General features: G+C 41.4%; 2 protein-coding genes across 7 annotated transcripts in view; one reads left to right on the top strand and one right to left on the bottom strand.

Annotated features, from left to right (window-relative positions):
- Positions 1 to 4912, top strand: part of LOC133411026 (inactive dipeptidyl peptidase 10-like) — a 57726-nt gene extending 52814 nt beyond the window's left edge. For both annotated transcript variants that reach the window (XM_061692820.1, XM_061692821.1), the window contains one exon: positions 3753 to 4912. In XM_061692820.1, coding sequence (XP_061548804.1) covers positions 3753 to 3890 — 138 coding nt within the window. In that variant the 3' untranslated portion in view covers positions 3891 to 4912. The remainder of the gene's footprint in view (positions 1 to 3752) is intronic.
- A 3841-nt stretch (positions 4913 to 8753) lies between these two features.
- LOC133410435 (inactive dipeptidyl peptidase 10-like) overlaps positions 8754 to 16051 on the bottom strand; it is a 112287-nt gene continuing 104989 nt past the window's right edge. For 2 of the 5 annotated variants that reach the window (XM_061691614.1, XM_061691615.1), the window contains 6 exons: positions 13823 to 13877; positions 13555 to 13654; positions 13208 to 13266; positions 12411 to 12483; positions 12081 to 12154; positions 8754 to 10745 (listed from right to left, as the gene is read on the bottom strand). In XM_061691614.1, the coding sequence (XP_061547598.1) occupies positions 10605 to 10745; positions 12081 to 12154; positions 12411 to 12483; positions 13208 to 13266; positions 13555 to 13654; positions 13823 to 13877 (502 nt within the window). In that variant the 3' untranslated portion in view covers positions 8754 to 10604. Of the gene's footprint in view, positions 10746 to 12080; positions 12155 to 12410; positions 12484 to 13207; positions 13267 to 13549; positions 13655 to 13822; positions 13878 to 16051 lie in introns of those variants that run through there. The other 3 variants (XM_061691616.1, XR_009769556.1, XM_061691618.1) reach the window with 3 other exon arrangements.

Genomic DNA, 16051 nt, shown 5'->3' with positions numbered 1-16051 from the left:
CTACAAAGACAAGATATTTCATGTTCAAACTGATCAACTTGATTGTTTTTAGCAAATAATCATTAACTTAGAATTTTATGGCTGCAACGTGTTCCAAACAAGCTGGGACAGGGTCCTGTTTACCACGGTGTTACATCACCTTTTCTTTGAACAACATTCAATAAACGTTTGGGAACTGTGGACACTAATTGTTGAAGCTTTGTAGGTGGAATTCTTTCCCATTCTTGCTCGATGTACAGCTTCAGCTGTTCAACAGTCCGGGGTCTCCGTTGTCGTATTTACGCTTCATAATGCGCCACACATTTTCAATGGGAGACAGGTCTGGACTGCAGGCAGGCCAGTCTAGTACCCGCACTCTTTTACTACGAAGCCACGCTGTTGTAACACGTGCAGAATGTGGTTCGGCATTGTCTTGCTGCTTGGATGGCAGCGTATGTTTCTCCAAAACCTGCATGTACCTTTCAGCATTAATGGTGCCTTCACAGATGTGTAAGTTACCCATGCCATTGGCACTAACACAGCCCCATACCATCACAGATGCTGGCTTTTGAACTTTGCGTCCATAACAGTCCGGATGGTTCTTTTCCTCTTTGGTCCGGAGGACACGACGTCCACGATTTCCAAAAACAATTTGAAATGTGGACTCGTCGGACCACAGAACACTTTTCCACATTGCATCAGTCCATCTTAGATGAGCTCGGGCCCAGAGCGTTTCTGGGTGTTGTCGATAAATGGCTTTTGCTTTGCATAGTAGAGTTTCAAGTTGCACTTACGGATGTACCGCCGAACTGTATTTACTGACATTGGATTTCTAAAGTGTTCCTGAGCCCATGTGGCGATATCCTTTCCACATTGATGTCAGTTTTTGATGCAGGGCCGCCTGAGGGATCGAAGGTCACCGGCATTCAATGTTGGTTTTCGGCCTTGCCGCTTCCATGCAGTGATTTCTCCAGATTCTCTGAACCTTTTGATGATATTATGGACCGTAGATGATGAAATCCCTAAACTCCTTGCAATTGTACACTGAGGAACATTGTCCTTAAACTGTTCGACTATTTTCTCACGCACTTGTTCACAAAGAGGTGAACCTCGCCCCAGCTTTGCTTCTGAATGAATGGCCGAGCAATTCAGGGAAGCTCCTTTTCTACCCAATCATGACACCCACCTGTTCCTAATTAGCCCATTCACCTGTGGGATGTTCCAACAGGTGTTTGATGAGCATTCCTCAACTTTCTCAGTCTTTTGTGCCACCTGTGCGAGCTTTTTTGGAACGAGTTGCAGCCATAAAATTCTATCCATCCATCCATCCATTTTCTGAGCCGCTTCTCCTCACTAGGGTCGCGGGCGTGCTGGAGTCCATCCCAGCTATCATCGGGCAGGAGGCGGGGTACACCCTGAACTGGTTGCCAGCCAATTGCAGGGCACACTTAAACAAACAACCATTCCCACTCACATTCACACCTAGGGGCAATTTAGAGACTTTAGAGATTTAGAGACCGCCAAATAATCATAAAATTCGAAGTTAATGATTATTTGGCGGTGGCCGACTGGTTAGAGAATCTGCCTCACAGTTCTGAGGACCGGGATTAAAATCCCGGTCCTCAGAACTGTTTCCGGGCACTCCGGTTTCCTCCCACGTCCCAGAAACATGCGTGGTAGGTTAATTGACAACTCTAAATTGCCCGTAGGTGTGAATATGAGTGCAAATGGTTGTTTGTTTGTCTGTCTGTGCCCTGCGATGGGTTGGCAACCAGTTCAGGGTGTACCCCGCCTCCTGCCCGATAATAGCTGGGTTAGGCACCGGCACGCCCGCGACCCAGGTGAGGATAAGCGACTCAGAAAATGGATGAATGGATGATTATTTGCTAAAAACAATAAAGTAGTGTATTTGATTAAATATAGGTTGAACAGGATTTGCAAATCATTGTATTCTGTTTTATTTATGTTTAACACAACATCCCAACTTTGTTGGATTTGGGGTTGTAGCATAGCATTTTTAGCTCAAAGTGCCTAGTATGTTTTGTCATGCAAAATTCAGTGAAAGCTTGTGAGGTCAGCAATTTCAGTTGTGCACGTGTACTACTCAATTCTAACAGCATGAGGTGGCAGCGGCTAGCCTGCTGGAAACATGCAAGTACATTATGTGAACCCGATCATGTCGCTTGATATCAGAATCAGAATCAGAATCAGAATCATCTTTATTTGCCAAGTATGTCCAAAACACACAAGGAATTTGTCTCCGGTAGTTGGAGCCGCTCTAGTACAACAAACAGTCAATTTACAGAACACTTTGGGGACATAAAGACATTGACAAAAAACAATTGCGATGTGTGTTTAAATGTACATTGTGCTGTCATTTAGGACTGTGAAAAAAAATCTTACAAATGAGTTTCGTAGATGAGCTGATGTGATTACTTCAGATTGGTGACATTTTCTTTCTTTGTTGTATCATATGAGGTTATATTGAAAACATATCTGGAAAGCCCTCATTCAGTGCTTTGATATTCCCTGTTGTTCAAGTGGAAAGGTGTGAACAACAGTCTCCATGTTCTTAAGTATTCTGAGAGAGCTATATTAGCTATATTAGCTGTGTTTCATCCAGCATCTGTGGGTTGTGTGCGCGATCGAATGACATACCGGTCAATGCAGCTCCAAAGGAGGAAAACCAAAGGCTGTGTTAGCAAAAGGAACCAACTAAGCTATGCAATCTATAAACAAAAAAAATGGCTGTGACAAGGATCACGGGCAGGCTCAGTGAATCGAGCAAATGGACAAAGACACAGACTATTTAAGCACACGAGGATAATGGGGTACAGGTGGAGACAATCAGGAATCAGGGGCGACACGAGGAAGGGGAAGTGCTCTGAAACGAGAGGATTGTTAGTCTTACCGAAAAAAAAAAAAAAAATGGGAAAAACCCCAGACGACACAAACCTGACCACGGTGTGACACAAGCATGAACTTCCTTGTGGGTAGTCAATTTGGCCGACTTCTTCTGCAAGCCAAACAAGCCTCCAGTTTACTCATGTGACTCATCAGCACCACAGTGAATAAAAACATTGATTTTCTGTTTATGGTGTGTGACATCAACCAAAATCCCATGAAGCAGTGGAAGCTATATTGAATTCAAGTGTAATCACTTTACAGTGTTTTAGTGCATGGTATGTGGTGAATAACTGTGGAATTTACAGAATGTACTGTAATATCTGTTCCAGCATGCATTGTAATATTCATGGCTCCACAGTGTTTAAGCATTTGGGTGTAAATTACAAGACACGTATATAACGAGAGAGAGAGAGAAAATGCTACAATACAAGAAAGAGAATGATCATAAAACTCGATTGTGTAGAAATACTGAACACTAACAATGTGGCACCGTTGCAAAAAAAAAAGCATTGTTGGATATGCTTCGGTCATATACTGTACTGTACATGTGGGTTTGATAGTCGCAGTATGGCTCCATTGGAGGAAGCTCATCGTAGAGGTCGAGAGTCAGGTGCCAATTGCTGCTTTCACAGAATGTCACCTCGTTCAGGGGACGTAATCAACTAGTATTGGCTCAATAGTAATTCACAACTGGTGCACGACTCCCATGAATCCCATGACTCCAGAGTCCAGTTCAGATGACTCACTTCCCACTTTTATTTGTTGTATTTTTTTTTTTTACGATACTGTGAATTCAAGTTTACAGTAACTTACTGGCAGTTGCTTTACAAACCTTATATAAATGTTCTCAAATTGTCATCACCCAGATTTTTCCAGATGAAGGACACAATATTGTGTCTGTCAAGAGCCAGCGCTATATGCTAAACTCAGTGATCACCTTCTCCAAAACCTGCTTTGAGGAGGAAAGGCTTGTCCACCAGCAGAAATCTAAGGATGATGAGTAAGATGGAGACTTGCCTGCAGGAAAACCGTTGTGCAGATCCAGGAATGTAGCACTTTTGCACTCCCTCCTGAATCGCTGATATCGTCGAAAGCGACCTAAAAGGATTTGTGAAAACATACAGCCAAATGAAGCACATCATTATTTTTGCTTGAAGCATGACAATTTCATGATGGCTATGATAGTTATTGATGTTTAATTGCATTAACCTTGTTCTTTGTCTTCATGTTGTCTGTGCAAATATTAAGGCTCTGCTGAAAAGAAAATTAGTACATCATGAGAAAAAAAGTCAATAACGTGGTAACGCTCCGAGAATAATGTTGTGATGTTATGAGGATGTTTTAGTACCAGGATGTCAGCATTTCCTTTTCAATATTATTTTCATGGTAACTCACTTTTTGTTTTTTTTGTGATCATCATTAGTTTTGGGAGAAACAACCTCTTATTCTGTTCTTGGCTGGCTTCCAGGCTGAATTTAATCGCATTTTCATATAGCAGTTTATATGTACAGTAATCCCTTACTAGATCATGTTTCACTTATTGTGTATTCAGTTCATCATAGATTTTATTTTGTTTTGATCATTGTAGTACCGTTACTCACCTGCACATGTCTTGTACATTTAGCATTATTGGCTATTCAGTTATAATGCAGCAGCAGTAAAAGTTTCTACAAATGATTTCACAAAGCAAAGCAAATGTATTTATACATGATTAAAAGCATTTAAAAACAAAGAAAAAAAGAGTTTATAAACAAAAAAAATAATAAAAAAAATACAATTAAAACAGTGTACAGTGCAAGAAATAATCATTGAAAAGTGCAAGTGCTCTAAAAAGCATGAGAAAAAAGAAGGAGGAGGTGACAGGGACGGTGGACGAATCCCGCGAACATGTAGCGCGTGGCTGCGACTGCACTGATAAAAAAAAAAAGAGTCCTTTGAATTTACTCATTTGAAGATGTACATCGGTTGCACATGATTCAAATGTGTTGAAATGACATCATTTACCCCTCTTCTCCTAAAAAACTAATTTATTTTCAGTGGGCGTGTCCTCTCCTGTGTGTTAAAATAATAAATTGAGTCTTCAAAAAGAAGTCAAAGTTTTTGATATCCTCTGATATGCTCCTATTTGAATTCAAAAGATTGATCACAAATACCACGCATCCAACATTTCCGCATGAACCTTTATCTCACAGGGCTGAGCGTAGATTACTGTATGAACATATCTGTTATGAGTTCTAAAAATACATGGAATTAACCTTGTGGGGTGATCAGTCGGCCACGTGTGCTCCCACCACACCCATGATTCTGCGCTTCACATCCACCTTCATGTCTGTTCTTTTTTAGTTCAGCGACTCCACAGCATCGACAGCCGCACACGCGCTTGTCCCATTCGCTTCTCTTTCGCGTGTTGTTAACGCACGAGCACAACGTGCCAAAGAGGATTTTCTTGCGCACCTCCACTAGATTGAGCAACTTCACATTCAGAAAACATATTTTTCTTCATTACCTTGCTCATTTCCCTTTTTTCCTGATCATGCAGAGATCGGGATCTCAGGTGCAGGGTTCATTTAAATATGATTTGCATATTTAAATGTGGGCCAGGGACAGGGAGGAGTCGGCTACTCCAGCATGTGCGCTCATTTCCACGTTGTTTGGAATGTACGAAGGAAACGTGCTTGGATTCATGCGTGCGCACAGACTCATCATACATCTGGATATTTTTGTGCGTACGTCTTCTGGATTTGAGCGTACGACGTGTTTTAGTAGGAAATCCACGCAAGTCTTTGTACATGAGGCCCCTGGTCTGCTTGACACATGCAAGCCTTCACTCCGAATATGTTCTTCAGACGGTAGAAGGCAGTTTTAGTAATTGTTTTGATATGACTGTTGAAAATCAGGTCGGAATCAATCAGGTACACCCAGTTTCGGACTTGGTCTTTGGTTTTTAAAGAGAGTGACTCCAGGCATTTACTAACAGCAATTCTCTTTTCTTTATTGCCAAAAACAATGATCTCAGTTTTGTCGTGGCTTAATTGAAGAAAATGCTGGCTCATCCAGATATTTATCTGTTTTAGACAGTGACACAACACCTCAATTGAACTGTAGTCATCTGGAGACACTGCTAGCTATAACTGTGCGTCATCTGCATAGCTATCATAGTTAAAAAAATGTGACTCAAGGGTAGCATATGCAGGCTGCACAGGAGGGGTCCAAGAACTGACCCTTGAGGGACCCCATAGGTCATTGCCATTCGATGAGATTAAACTCTTCCAATAGTTACAAAATAACTCCTTTCCTCCGGGTAGGACCTGAACCATGTAAGGACTGTTCCATTTAGTCCTACCCGCGTTTCCAACCTGTTCAGCAGTATATTATGATCTACTGTATCAAAAGCCACACTGAGGTCCAACAGGACCAGAATTGACACCTTTCACGAGTAAGTATTCAACCTTACATCATTTAGCAGATCCTGCACTGTGATGAGTTTGGAACACTGATTGAAATTGTTAACAAATCCATTTAATTTCAAGGAATTGCCGAGTTGATTAAAAATAACTTACCTTTTGAGACGGGTCTATGGCTTGCTGACACGGAAGCATCCAGTTTTGTATTTTTTACAAATACCAACCTAGCCTGACATATACCTAAAGGACACACTCATCACAATATGGAAACACAATGCAAGTAAATGTTTAGCTTGATTATGTACCACTACAGTACTGTCGTTAAAAAGAATTCTGGGAAGCAGCAGGATCTGCCGGCCTTACTTTGCATGATGCTTTGTGCTGCCTATACCACTGGGACTGTCACTGTGAAGCACAGTGTCAAATCTGTTAGCCAACAAATCTGTTTACCACATAATAACAACACAACCGACTTTTAGAGGTCCCATATTTTACCAAACAAACTTTTTGTGGTATTTGGGATGCAACATAGGCTCTATGGTGCCTCACAAACAAAGGTTACCCATCCATCCATTTTCTTTACCGCTTATCCTCACTAGGGTCGCAGGTGTGCTGGAGCCTGTCCCAGCTATCTTCGGGCGGGAGGTAGGATACACCCCGAACTGGACGCCGGCCAATCGCAGGGCACATAGAAACAAACAACCATTCGCACTCACATTCAGCTGTGGTAGGCGCCAGCTACTGAGGATAAGCAATATGGAAAATGGATCGAAACATGACTGAAAAAAACGCCCGGAAAACGTGTATGTGGCATTATTGGTCCTGATCGATGTTGGGGAAATTGCTTTAAAAAAGTTATTAGTTATGGTTGCTTTCTCAATAAAATTCATTCACAACTGAGTTACTCCATCAATGTAATTTGTTCACAGGGTTCTTTTTTTTTTTGAGTGTACGGTGGCCTTAAAACTGGGGTCACAAGCCTTTTTGAAAGTGAGACTTGTGTACTTGAAGGGTGAGGATAAGCGGTCAAGAAGATGGAGGGATGGATGGATGGATGGATGAATGGGTATTCATCTATGTGAAGACACTGACCATGTTAATGATTTCTCACAATAATTATCAACAATGATTTAAACAATGTAGGGCCCTGATAAATAGCAATAGGTAACACTTTATTTCCATAAACTGCAACTTTGCAACTGTTTACATGTTCACTTTTTCACTTCTACAACATCCCAAGGAAAACACAATGTTCCATTACTGGTGAACTATTTTTAGAACAGGCCCTCGGGAACCATATTGGCAACCTCTGCTCTCAAGGGTCAAAAGGCTCCAGGGTCATTACCGGCCTCGTCAAAGAGACCCTCGGAAGTACAGTCGCTGAAAATGTGCTATTTTGTTCATTAAATACGATAATTACTAATAAATAAGATAAACCGTTATATCTCAAATTGTTTCTCAACAGTGGAATTCATGCAATGCTTTGCATGAATTGCCACTGAAAGAAATATGTTGGTATGAAAATTGTGCATGTTACAAATTACGCGAGGATCGTATCACCAATGAACCAGATTGGTGGCAGGTTGGAAGGTTCATAACTTAAATACTATGTTAAAATGGTGTGAATACTTTCTTTAGGCTAACTGGTTTGTACTGTCTAAGTCTCACTGTCTCATACATAAATTTCAATGTCCTGTTTACAGAAGAAACATGACTGCTATCAAAGTTTGCTTGGGTCTTTAGAAAACACGACTACTGAAATGTCCTTGAACTACTTACATTTTTACAAGTCACTGTCGTGAATCTTTTTCAGCCGTCGAAGGATTTTTATACTTTTTATACTATAGTCCAAGAACAATAATGCCTGAGGTAGTTAAGGTCAAAGAGAAAAACGTCCCCATTTTTAAACGATCTTCAAACGTACACGGACATAAAGAACAAAAGTTGACGCTTTTAATCAACTCAGAACAAGATGTGAGGCAGAACGGAACAAAACCAACGTGGTCGGTCAGACGGTGTGAGACAAGCTAATTGCCTTTTCAAAAATGAACGATGATCTCGTCATTTCAACACCGCTGAAACGACGAGATCATCCATTGTGTGGCAATCTAATCCATGCACTTAATGTTGGAAATCTTTACATATTCTGCATACTGAAGGGTGAAATGGGCTACTGTGTAGCAATATAATTCACGTAAATATAGTCCCACTTTACATCCTGTCGACAGCAGTGTGTTTGATCAATACAGTGGATGAAAATCAATTATTGATGCTGAGAATGACTGGAAACCAGTTCTGTCAGTTGCTCATAAACGTTTTTGTAATTTACAAGCCCGAACATACACCGAGAGACGCGACTGAACTGGACAATGGCCACCAAATTACAGTCGGCGAACTGACCCTCGCACACCTGCCGCCGATTTTGAACTTGCAGCAACAACCGCAAAAAAAAAAAAAAGCGACCCCTGGGGTTCTTATTGGGAAACAACAATTTGAAGCAGCAACTTTATTTTGTTGAAGCCCTAACAGCACGGCACAAAGAAAACAGCACAACTATTCGAAAAGCTCGGCAGTTTTGTTGTGAACCGTTGAATGGTTCAGTTACGTTTGGCCCTGTTGCTCAGTATTTGGGAGGTTTTATTCAATGTCTCAATGAAAAGAAATTACACCATAGCTTCTCAAATGACTTCCTCATTCATCTTATTCCTGTACTTACAGTACATTCCATTGGTTATGTGTGGACAATGCTGACTCAGTACACTTTGGGGTTAATTCATCTTTTTTTTTTTTTTTTTATTAATTACCTATTTATACCCATTGCTAGAGGACAATCACAGCAACCCCAAAACCACGACACTGCCCTTTCCCTTTTTTTTTAAATGGCAAGGAAAAAAAAGACCAAGCATTACAAAATCCATTCTACTCAAATTAACAGTAGAGATAAAACATAATCACACAATACATCCAAGTAAAAGCAATGAATTCCCTTTCGACTCAACTTTCTATGAGACATCTCAAAAATATATTTATGTACACACTTTGCTGTATTGTACTGTACAAAATGTGGCAAAACGTGACATTCCCTGTAGACATGCAAACACCTTATTGATACTGCAAAAAAGTCAATTTCATAATTTTCATTTTCAAATATTAGGTCTTTGGAGGATATCCTGAAAGAAAAAGAATATGCACCACTTTTGAGATGTCACTGCATTAGTGTTAAATAACATATCATCTTCTGAAATGGAGATGACTGGTCCTGTATGACCTGTAATTTCTGTTCATGTAGAAACTTAATTGCGACCGGACGGCAGACGGAGAGTTTTACCTTTCGCATCCAAAACTGTGTCTATTTCTCGAACACCTGAGTTGACATCGGTTTACGTTGCACTGCTAATGCAAAACTACCACCGCCCACGAGATATAGTACAATATGTTGAACCTCATAAGGCATTGTACATGTCACCACAAAACCTCCCTCTGTACAATAAATGTGATATTGACAAAATATGTTTTATGTAGTAGGGGGCAATGGTGGAAGGCTACAGTAGGAATTGCACTTATTCAGGATCCGAGTGGCTGAGGAGTGTTTCTTTGTGAATCACTACATCTCTTCTCATGAGACATGAATAGAATACTTGACGAGAAATACATTGTTTAGTGGAGAAGTATCACGTTTGTTTTTTTTTTAAATTCTTCTTCTTCTTCTGATTAATCAAAACACTTTGCGAAGATACTCAAGAAAGGTGTGAAATAGTGAAGTTTAAATCATTATGGAAATTGCTTTGCCCATGTTTTAGGCGTGCAGGGCTAATTGTTTTCTTTTTTTGTTTTGGTTTTTTTGCACATAGATGGACCAAGTGTAACCCATTTCAGATCCTGAACAAGAAACAGTGTTTAACTTTTCGCCAGATATTCTAGTGAACGTTTCAATCCAACAATCAAAGAGGAGGTAAGATAAAAAGTGATGTCCTCCCATTTGTTAGCACAAAAGAGAACAGGGTGAAGGGAACGCAAGTCATAACGGGGAAAAAGAACCATGCAATGAAATAACGTGGAATGACAACAAGCGCGACAAGAGATCCCGCAAAAGACGAGGACAGAGGTTCAGTGTGCTTTGACAATAATTGTAGTGGAACTGAAATCATTTTAGAGGCCATTTCCTACCTCAAGTCCCCACAGTAAAAAGTGTCACTGTCATCATAGGTGTCCATAAACTGTCTTTATAACGCACACTTAAGCGCATGAGCAGCTCTAAACTAGACTGTCCATGTCCGTATAACGTGCGGTCCAAATGCAAAAAAGGTCTTCTGCCTACTCCTCCTCCTCCCCCTCGTCATCGTCAATCAGTGGGAGCAACTCCTCCTTCAGGCACTCCCTGTAGAAGCTGGTAAGAGTGGCATACAGGTGCTGGTTGCTTTGACGAGACAGGAAATGGCCTTCATCTGGGTAGAGCTGGTGGGAAGAAGGCACATTTGCAAACATCTATCCGTCCATTGTCAAAACTGCTCATCCCGCTCAGGGTCGCGGGGCGCTGGAGCCTATCCCAGCTGACTTTGGGCGAAAGGCTCGACTAAACCCTGAACCGGTCGCCAGTCGGTCGCAGGGCACATATAGACACGGACAACCATTCGCACCGTCACTGACCGGGAACTGGACCCACGCTGCCTGCACCGAAGTCAGCCCATTGCACCGCTACACCGTTGTTGACCGCTGAAGCAAACATTACAAAGCGGAGGGGGGGTTGTGTCCGAGGGGCACAGTTTTTAACGCACACAAGCACGTGCTTAAATTGTAACATCTAAATGGATTCATTCATGGCATTTATTAACTGCAACACACATTAGCTTAGTGCGTTGGAGCTATATCACAATTTTAATATTTAAAGTACGTACTGTAGCACCGGGAGAAGTGGAAGCAGACTTCCCGCATGAAGTCTAGAATACAATGATTTGCAAATCATGTTCACAAACAAAGACAAGATATTTAATGTTCAAACTGATAAACTTGATTGTTTTTAGCAAATAATCATGAACTTACAATTTGATGGATGCAACACGTTGACAAAGAGGTGAACCTCGCCCCATCTTTGCTTGTGAATGAATGACTGAGCAATTCAGGGAAGCTCCTTTTCTAGCCAATCATGGCACCCGCCTGTTCCCAATGAGTCTGTTCACCTGTGCGATGTTCCAAACACGTGTTTGATGAGCATTCCTCAACTTTTTTGCCACCTGGCCCAGCTTTTCTGGAACGTCGTCCAACCGTAAAACGTTAATGATTATTTGCTAAAAACAATCAAGTTGATCAGTTTGAACATGGAATATCTTGTCTTTGTAGTGTATTCAATGAAATATAGGTTGAACATGATTTGCGAATCATTGTATTCCGTTTTTATTTATGTTTAACACAACGTCCCGACTTCATCGGAATTGGGATTGTACCATTAGTGTAGGATTGGCTCTGCGTCGCGACTCCTTGCTCGTTTTCATTGTGCAGCAAGTACGTAGTTAGTGCGCATGGGCTGCTGATGCGTTTGTCTTTACTGCGGTTCTGCGTAGTAACTGTATGGAAGGGGCCCACCGGGGCTTCCAGGCACAGTGTTAAGGTGGTCCCCCTTGTTCCTCCCTAGAACTACCATTGATGATAAGACATTCTTGTCTGTTGAGGCCAAAATTTAAAAAAGCTCGACAAGGCAAGCCCAATCTAATTATTTGGAATCCGTGCTTTTTTTCAAACACATGTCAAATGACAAGAAATATTTTTCCAGCGTGTTGCTTCTGCGACAGTCACCTGCATTGAGTAGTTTGCTCCAACTTTCACAAGGTTCTTGACAAGCTCGGCAGTATGTTGAAAGTGGACGTTGGCTGCAAATACAAAGTGAAAATGTGTCAGCGCAGTTCCTACTGACGTTGTGGTTCTGGTAGAGTTTTGGCATTCACGGGCCATCAGAGAACGCAGTCCTCTTAATATTCCTGCATCAATTTCGGCGACACGTTTTTTTTTTTTTAAAATGAAAAACATTTGCCTCATTACCTTTTTGGAATACTTGCTACTTTGTGCTAAGCAGTGATGCACAACAGATACAGCAAATTCATTTCCGGGCAATTTATTTTCACTTACCATCTGCTGTGCCGTGTACCAGCATCAGTGTCTGCTCTCTTAGTGCATGAACATTCTGCAGCACACTGGAGAACTGGAATGCAATGAGAAAAAGTGAGCCACAATAAAATTATGAAAAATGACCGAGTGCACTTGGGAAACTATATATATATATATATATATATATATATATATATATATATATATATATATATATATATATATATATATATATATATATATATATATATATATATATATATATATTGCAGTGAGTGACGCTATACGACAAGAAACAAAGACCGTCGTAATTGAAAACTAATAGATACTGAATGCCGCCAGACATGTTGGAGAAAAAGTATGTCAGATGTGATCAAATGAAAAGGTTAATGGAATCTTCATCCTGAATACAACATAATGGACACACACACACACACACACACACACAGTGATTAGGAGAAAATATTATGAAGCAAAATATCTTCATCACAGGAGCTGCTATAAAACGTCACAATTAAACACTATTCCAAATATTTGTTCTCCCAGATGCCTTCTTCCTCACATTGCTGAGAAAAGAAATTCTGCTAAACATCCCGTCGATAGGAGGCCTGAGAGAGCCTGAGAGCTTTTAAAGACAAACAGACTCTGAACACACCATGAAATGCAATCATCAAACTGTTGATTGGCAATCCAAGCTCTCGCTTACTCTGGCAGAACTCACACTAAATAAGTGTGACCGTGCGTATTGTACGTAAGAAACGTTGCCACAAGCAGCAATCACAGAGTATTGACACACGAATGAGAAGCGATGGACACACCTGGTATCTGCTGTCATCTCGTCGAGGCATGCCAAGGTATCGCTCCGAGAAGGCTGATGCTATGCACATGACAATTGACACATTCTTAACAGTGCTGCCGAAAGCGAGATATACAGGCTTTTCAGAATGATTGTTTTTAGGGAAGTGCATTGAACCTTGTGTGTGTAAAAGGTTCCCTGTCATTTGTTGGACTGAAAAGTGCTTCTATCCTTTATTAAACCCTACATTCTGCCTCGAGACATGTATGGTACTATATAATATTGCACTCGAATGCTGGAATGTCTCTTCCAGTAGGCAAATGCTTCAATGAAATATCATTTTGGCTTTTTGGAATGTGTCATGCTCACCATACAACTTCAAGTCTGTCATGGGTGACATTGCACATGCACATTTGAAGACACTATCCGTAGACTTCAGCAGCATTAATGCAATATAGGCTCCATAACCCTGAACAAAAAAAGAACACATCACTTGTACAACTGAAGAAGCCAAGATTTTTCATAAACAACAGCGTCAAGGTCTGTGGGATTGTCTTTTTTCACCAGTTGTTCGTGTGAGAAGCTTGACGGAAAAATATTTTTCTGCATGCAAATATGATGAAGAACATGGGCTCACCTTTCCAAAAATTGCTATGCGAGTCTTATCGATGTATGGAAAGTTCATCATGTAGCTGGAAGAGCACAAGATAAATACATTCGAACATCTGAAACACAACTTCCAATCAGCAGGCAAAGGACATTAACTAGCAGCTGTTGTTTACGGATTTACGATTTTGTGAATCATTTGTGACCTGCGTCTCTACAGTCGAAAAGAAATGTAAATAATGAAATGATTGGAAGCATGCAAAGACTCATACTCTTTATTGATGATCAATTAATCACGTCGAATGACCAAATAAGACCTTTTTACTATTCACTCGGTAAAAACACATTTGGAGCGACAGGTAAATAAATAAACGAGAGTGCGAGAACCATGTTGCAGAGTGCCATACTGGTACGTTAAAGAGCTACACACGTACTGGTTTATTGCTTGTCTCTATAGATTATCCTGACCGATTGTCCTGTGGTGTGGGCTGTGTAATGGTGATTTGTTTTTTTTTATTTCTCTCCAATGTGCTTGGAAACAGTCAGGGCCTACCTACAACACTGCAAAAATGCAGCCCACTAACATGTTTTTGCTGGAGCTAAGAATTGAAAGCATTCACCAGGTAAGATTTTGTGTTTGTGCACTGAATCATAAATGTTAAATCTGCTCAGTATTTAGTATCGGGGACAAGTCAATCTTGGTACTATGATAAACATTTGGTTAAGGGAGGCGGCACACCATCGGTGGAGACATTTTGTGTGTAGTGTCCTGTCTAGGTCATCTGTAGTACATACAGTACACCACACACTATAAAAGCTGTAAAAAGACGCATTGATTTTTCTCCCCCTCAATTTAATAAAATCAGTTAAGATGTAAAAATTTGGTATGCGTATACAACGCTTACCAAAGCTTTTTATAATAAAAAATATGTATCACGCCACCCACCCGCTTACAGCAGAGCATTTCAGCATCTAAGAGCGCACTTACAGTTGGCCAGTTCCATTTAACTACGCTTCAGCACAGTTACTCCTCTCCCCCCTGCCCCTTACTGGCCCAGAATGACATGATGCTGGCCTCCACGGCACTTTTGGGTACGCCTTGTGGTACTGCATTAGTGTAACTTTGATGATGGGAGCTTATTTTCAGTTGTTCTCTTTATTTCCATTACAGGGTACAAGGTACTTGTACCCTGCCAATTCTTCAATATGCGTAACACATACAGAGGATTGAAATTACGGTACTGAAGGGCCCGCGGCGCTACAAATAATAACAACAATATCAAAGCTAAATAAACTAGAGTATATACAGTATAAAACGTATTAATTGAATGTACAAATATAAAAGGTCAAGTGACGTGTGCAACAGAGTCAAGGTCAGAGAACCAAGGCAAATAAGACATTTCTAAATGAGTTGCTAAAGTGGATGGCGCGACCCTGAGTCTGGTGTGAGCGTGTGCGTGTGTGTATGTGCGTGTATTGCGTGCGTGCGTGTGCATGTTTGCGGGGCGTCAGAGTTCAGGTGGGCAGAGGACAGAAGAGGTAGAGGGGGCAGAGCGGGCAAGAGACTTCAGATTCCTGACAGCCTGAGGAATAAAACTTTAGCTTCTTTGAGTCGGCTCGTCCTGGCCCGCAGACTGAAGAGGCTGTGTGACAGATGGGTGGCATCCCCCGCTACGCGGAGGGCTTTGCGGGTGAGGCGGGTGCTGTAAATGTCCTCCTGCAGGGAGGGAAGAGAGGTTCCGATGATCTTCTCAGCTGCCCTCGCTATGCGATGGAGGGTCTTGCGGCAGGATGCGGTGCAGGCTCCGTACCGCGCAGTGATGCAGTTGGTCAGGATGCGCTCTATGGTCCCTCTGTAGAACGAGCACATGATGGTGGTCGGGGCAGGAAGTAGAGACGCTGGTGAGCTTTCTTGGCCAGTGATGAAGTGTTGCTATATAAAGTGTGAGTTATCATTAATTACTAGTGGGAGCAATGATGGCATTGATTATGTAATACAGTTTGGCTGTCCGTTCCTCGACTCATGCAGGAGAAATCCACCTTTTCCAATCATGCCTGGCCAATGAAGTGTATGGTTCTTGAGAGAAGCACAGAACATACTCGTCAAACGACACTGACTTAAGGTCTCTGTGTGGATCAGTCAACTTCTTCCGAACTACACTCTTTTAGGCTCTAAAAACATTCACAATGCCATCCAAACATCCCTCCATCCATTTTCTTCCGCTCATCCAGTGTAGGGTTGCGGATTCAGCAGCTTAAG

This window comes from Phycodurus eques, chromosome 12 (assembly GCF_024500275.1).
Source record: "Phycodurus eques isolate BA_2022a chromosome 12, UOR_Pequ_1.1, whole genome shotgun sequence".
Classification (NCBI taxonomy): Eukaryota; Metazoa; Chordata; class Actinopteri; order Syngnathiformes; family Syngnathidae; genus Phycodurus; species Phycodurus eques.
This window is presented reverse-complemented; position numbering and strand designations above follow the sequence as displayed.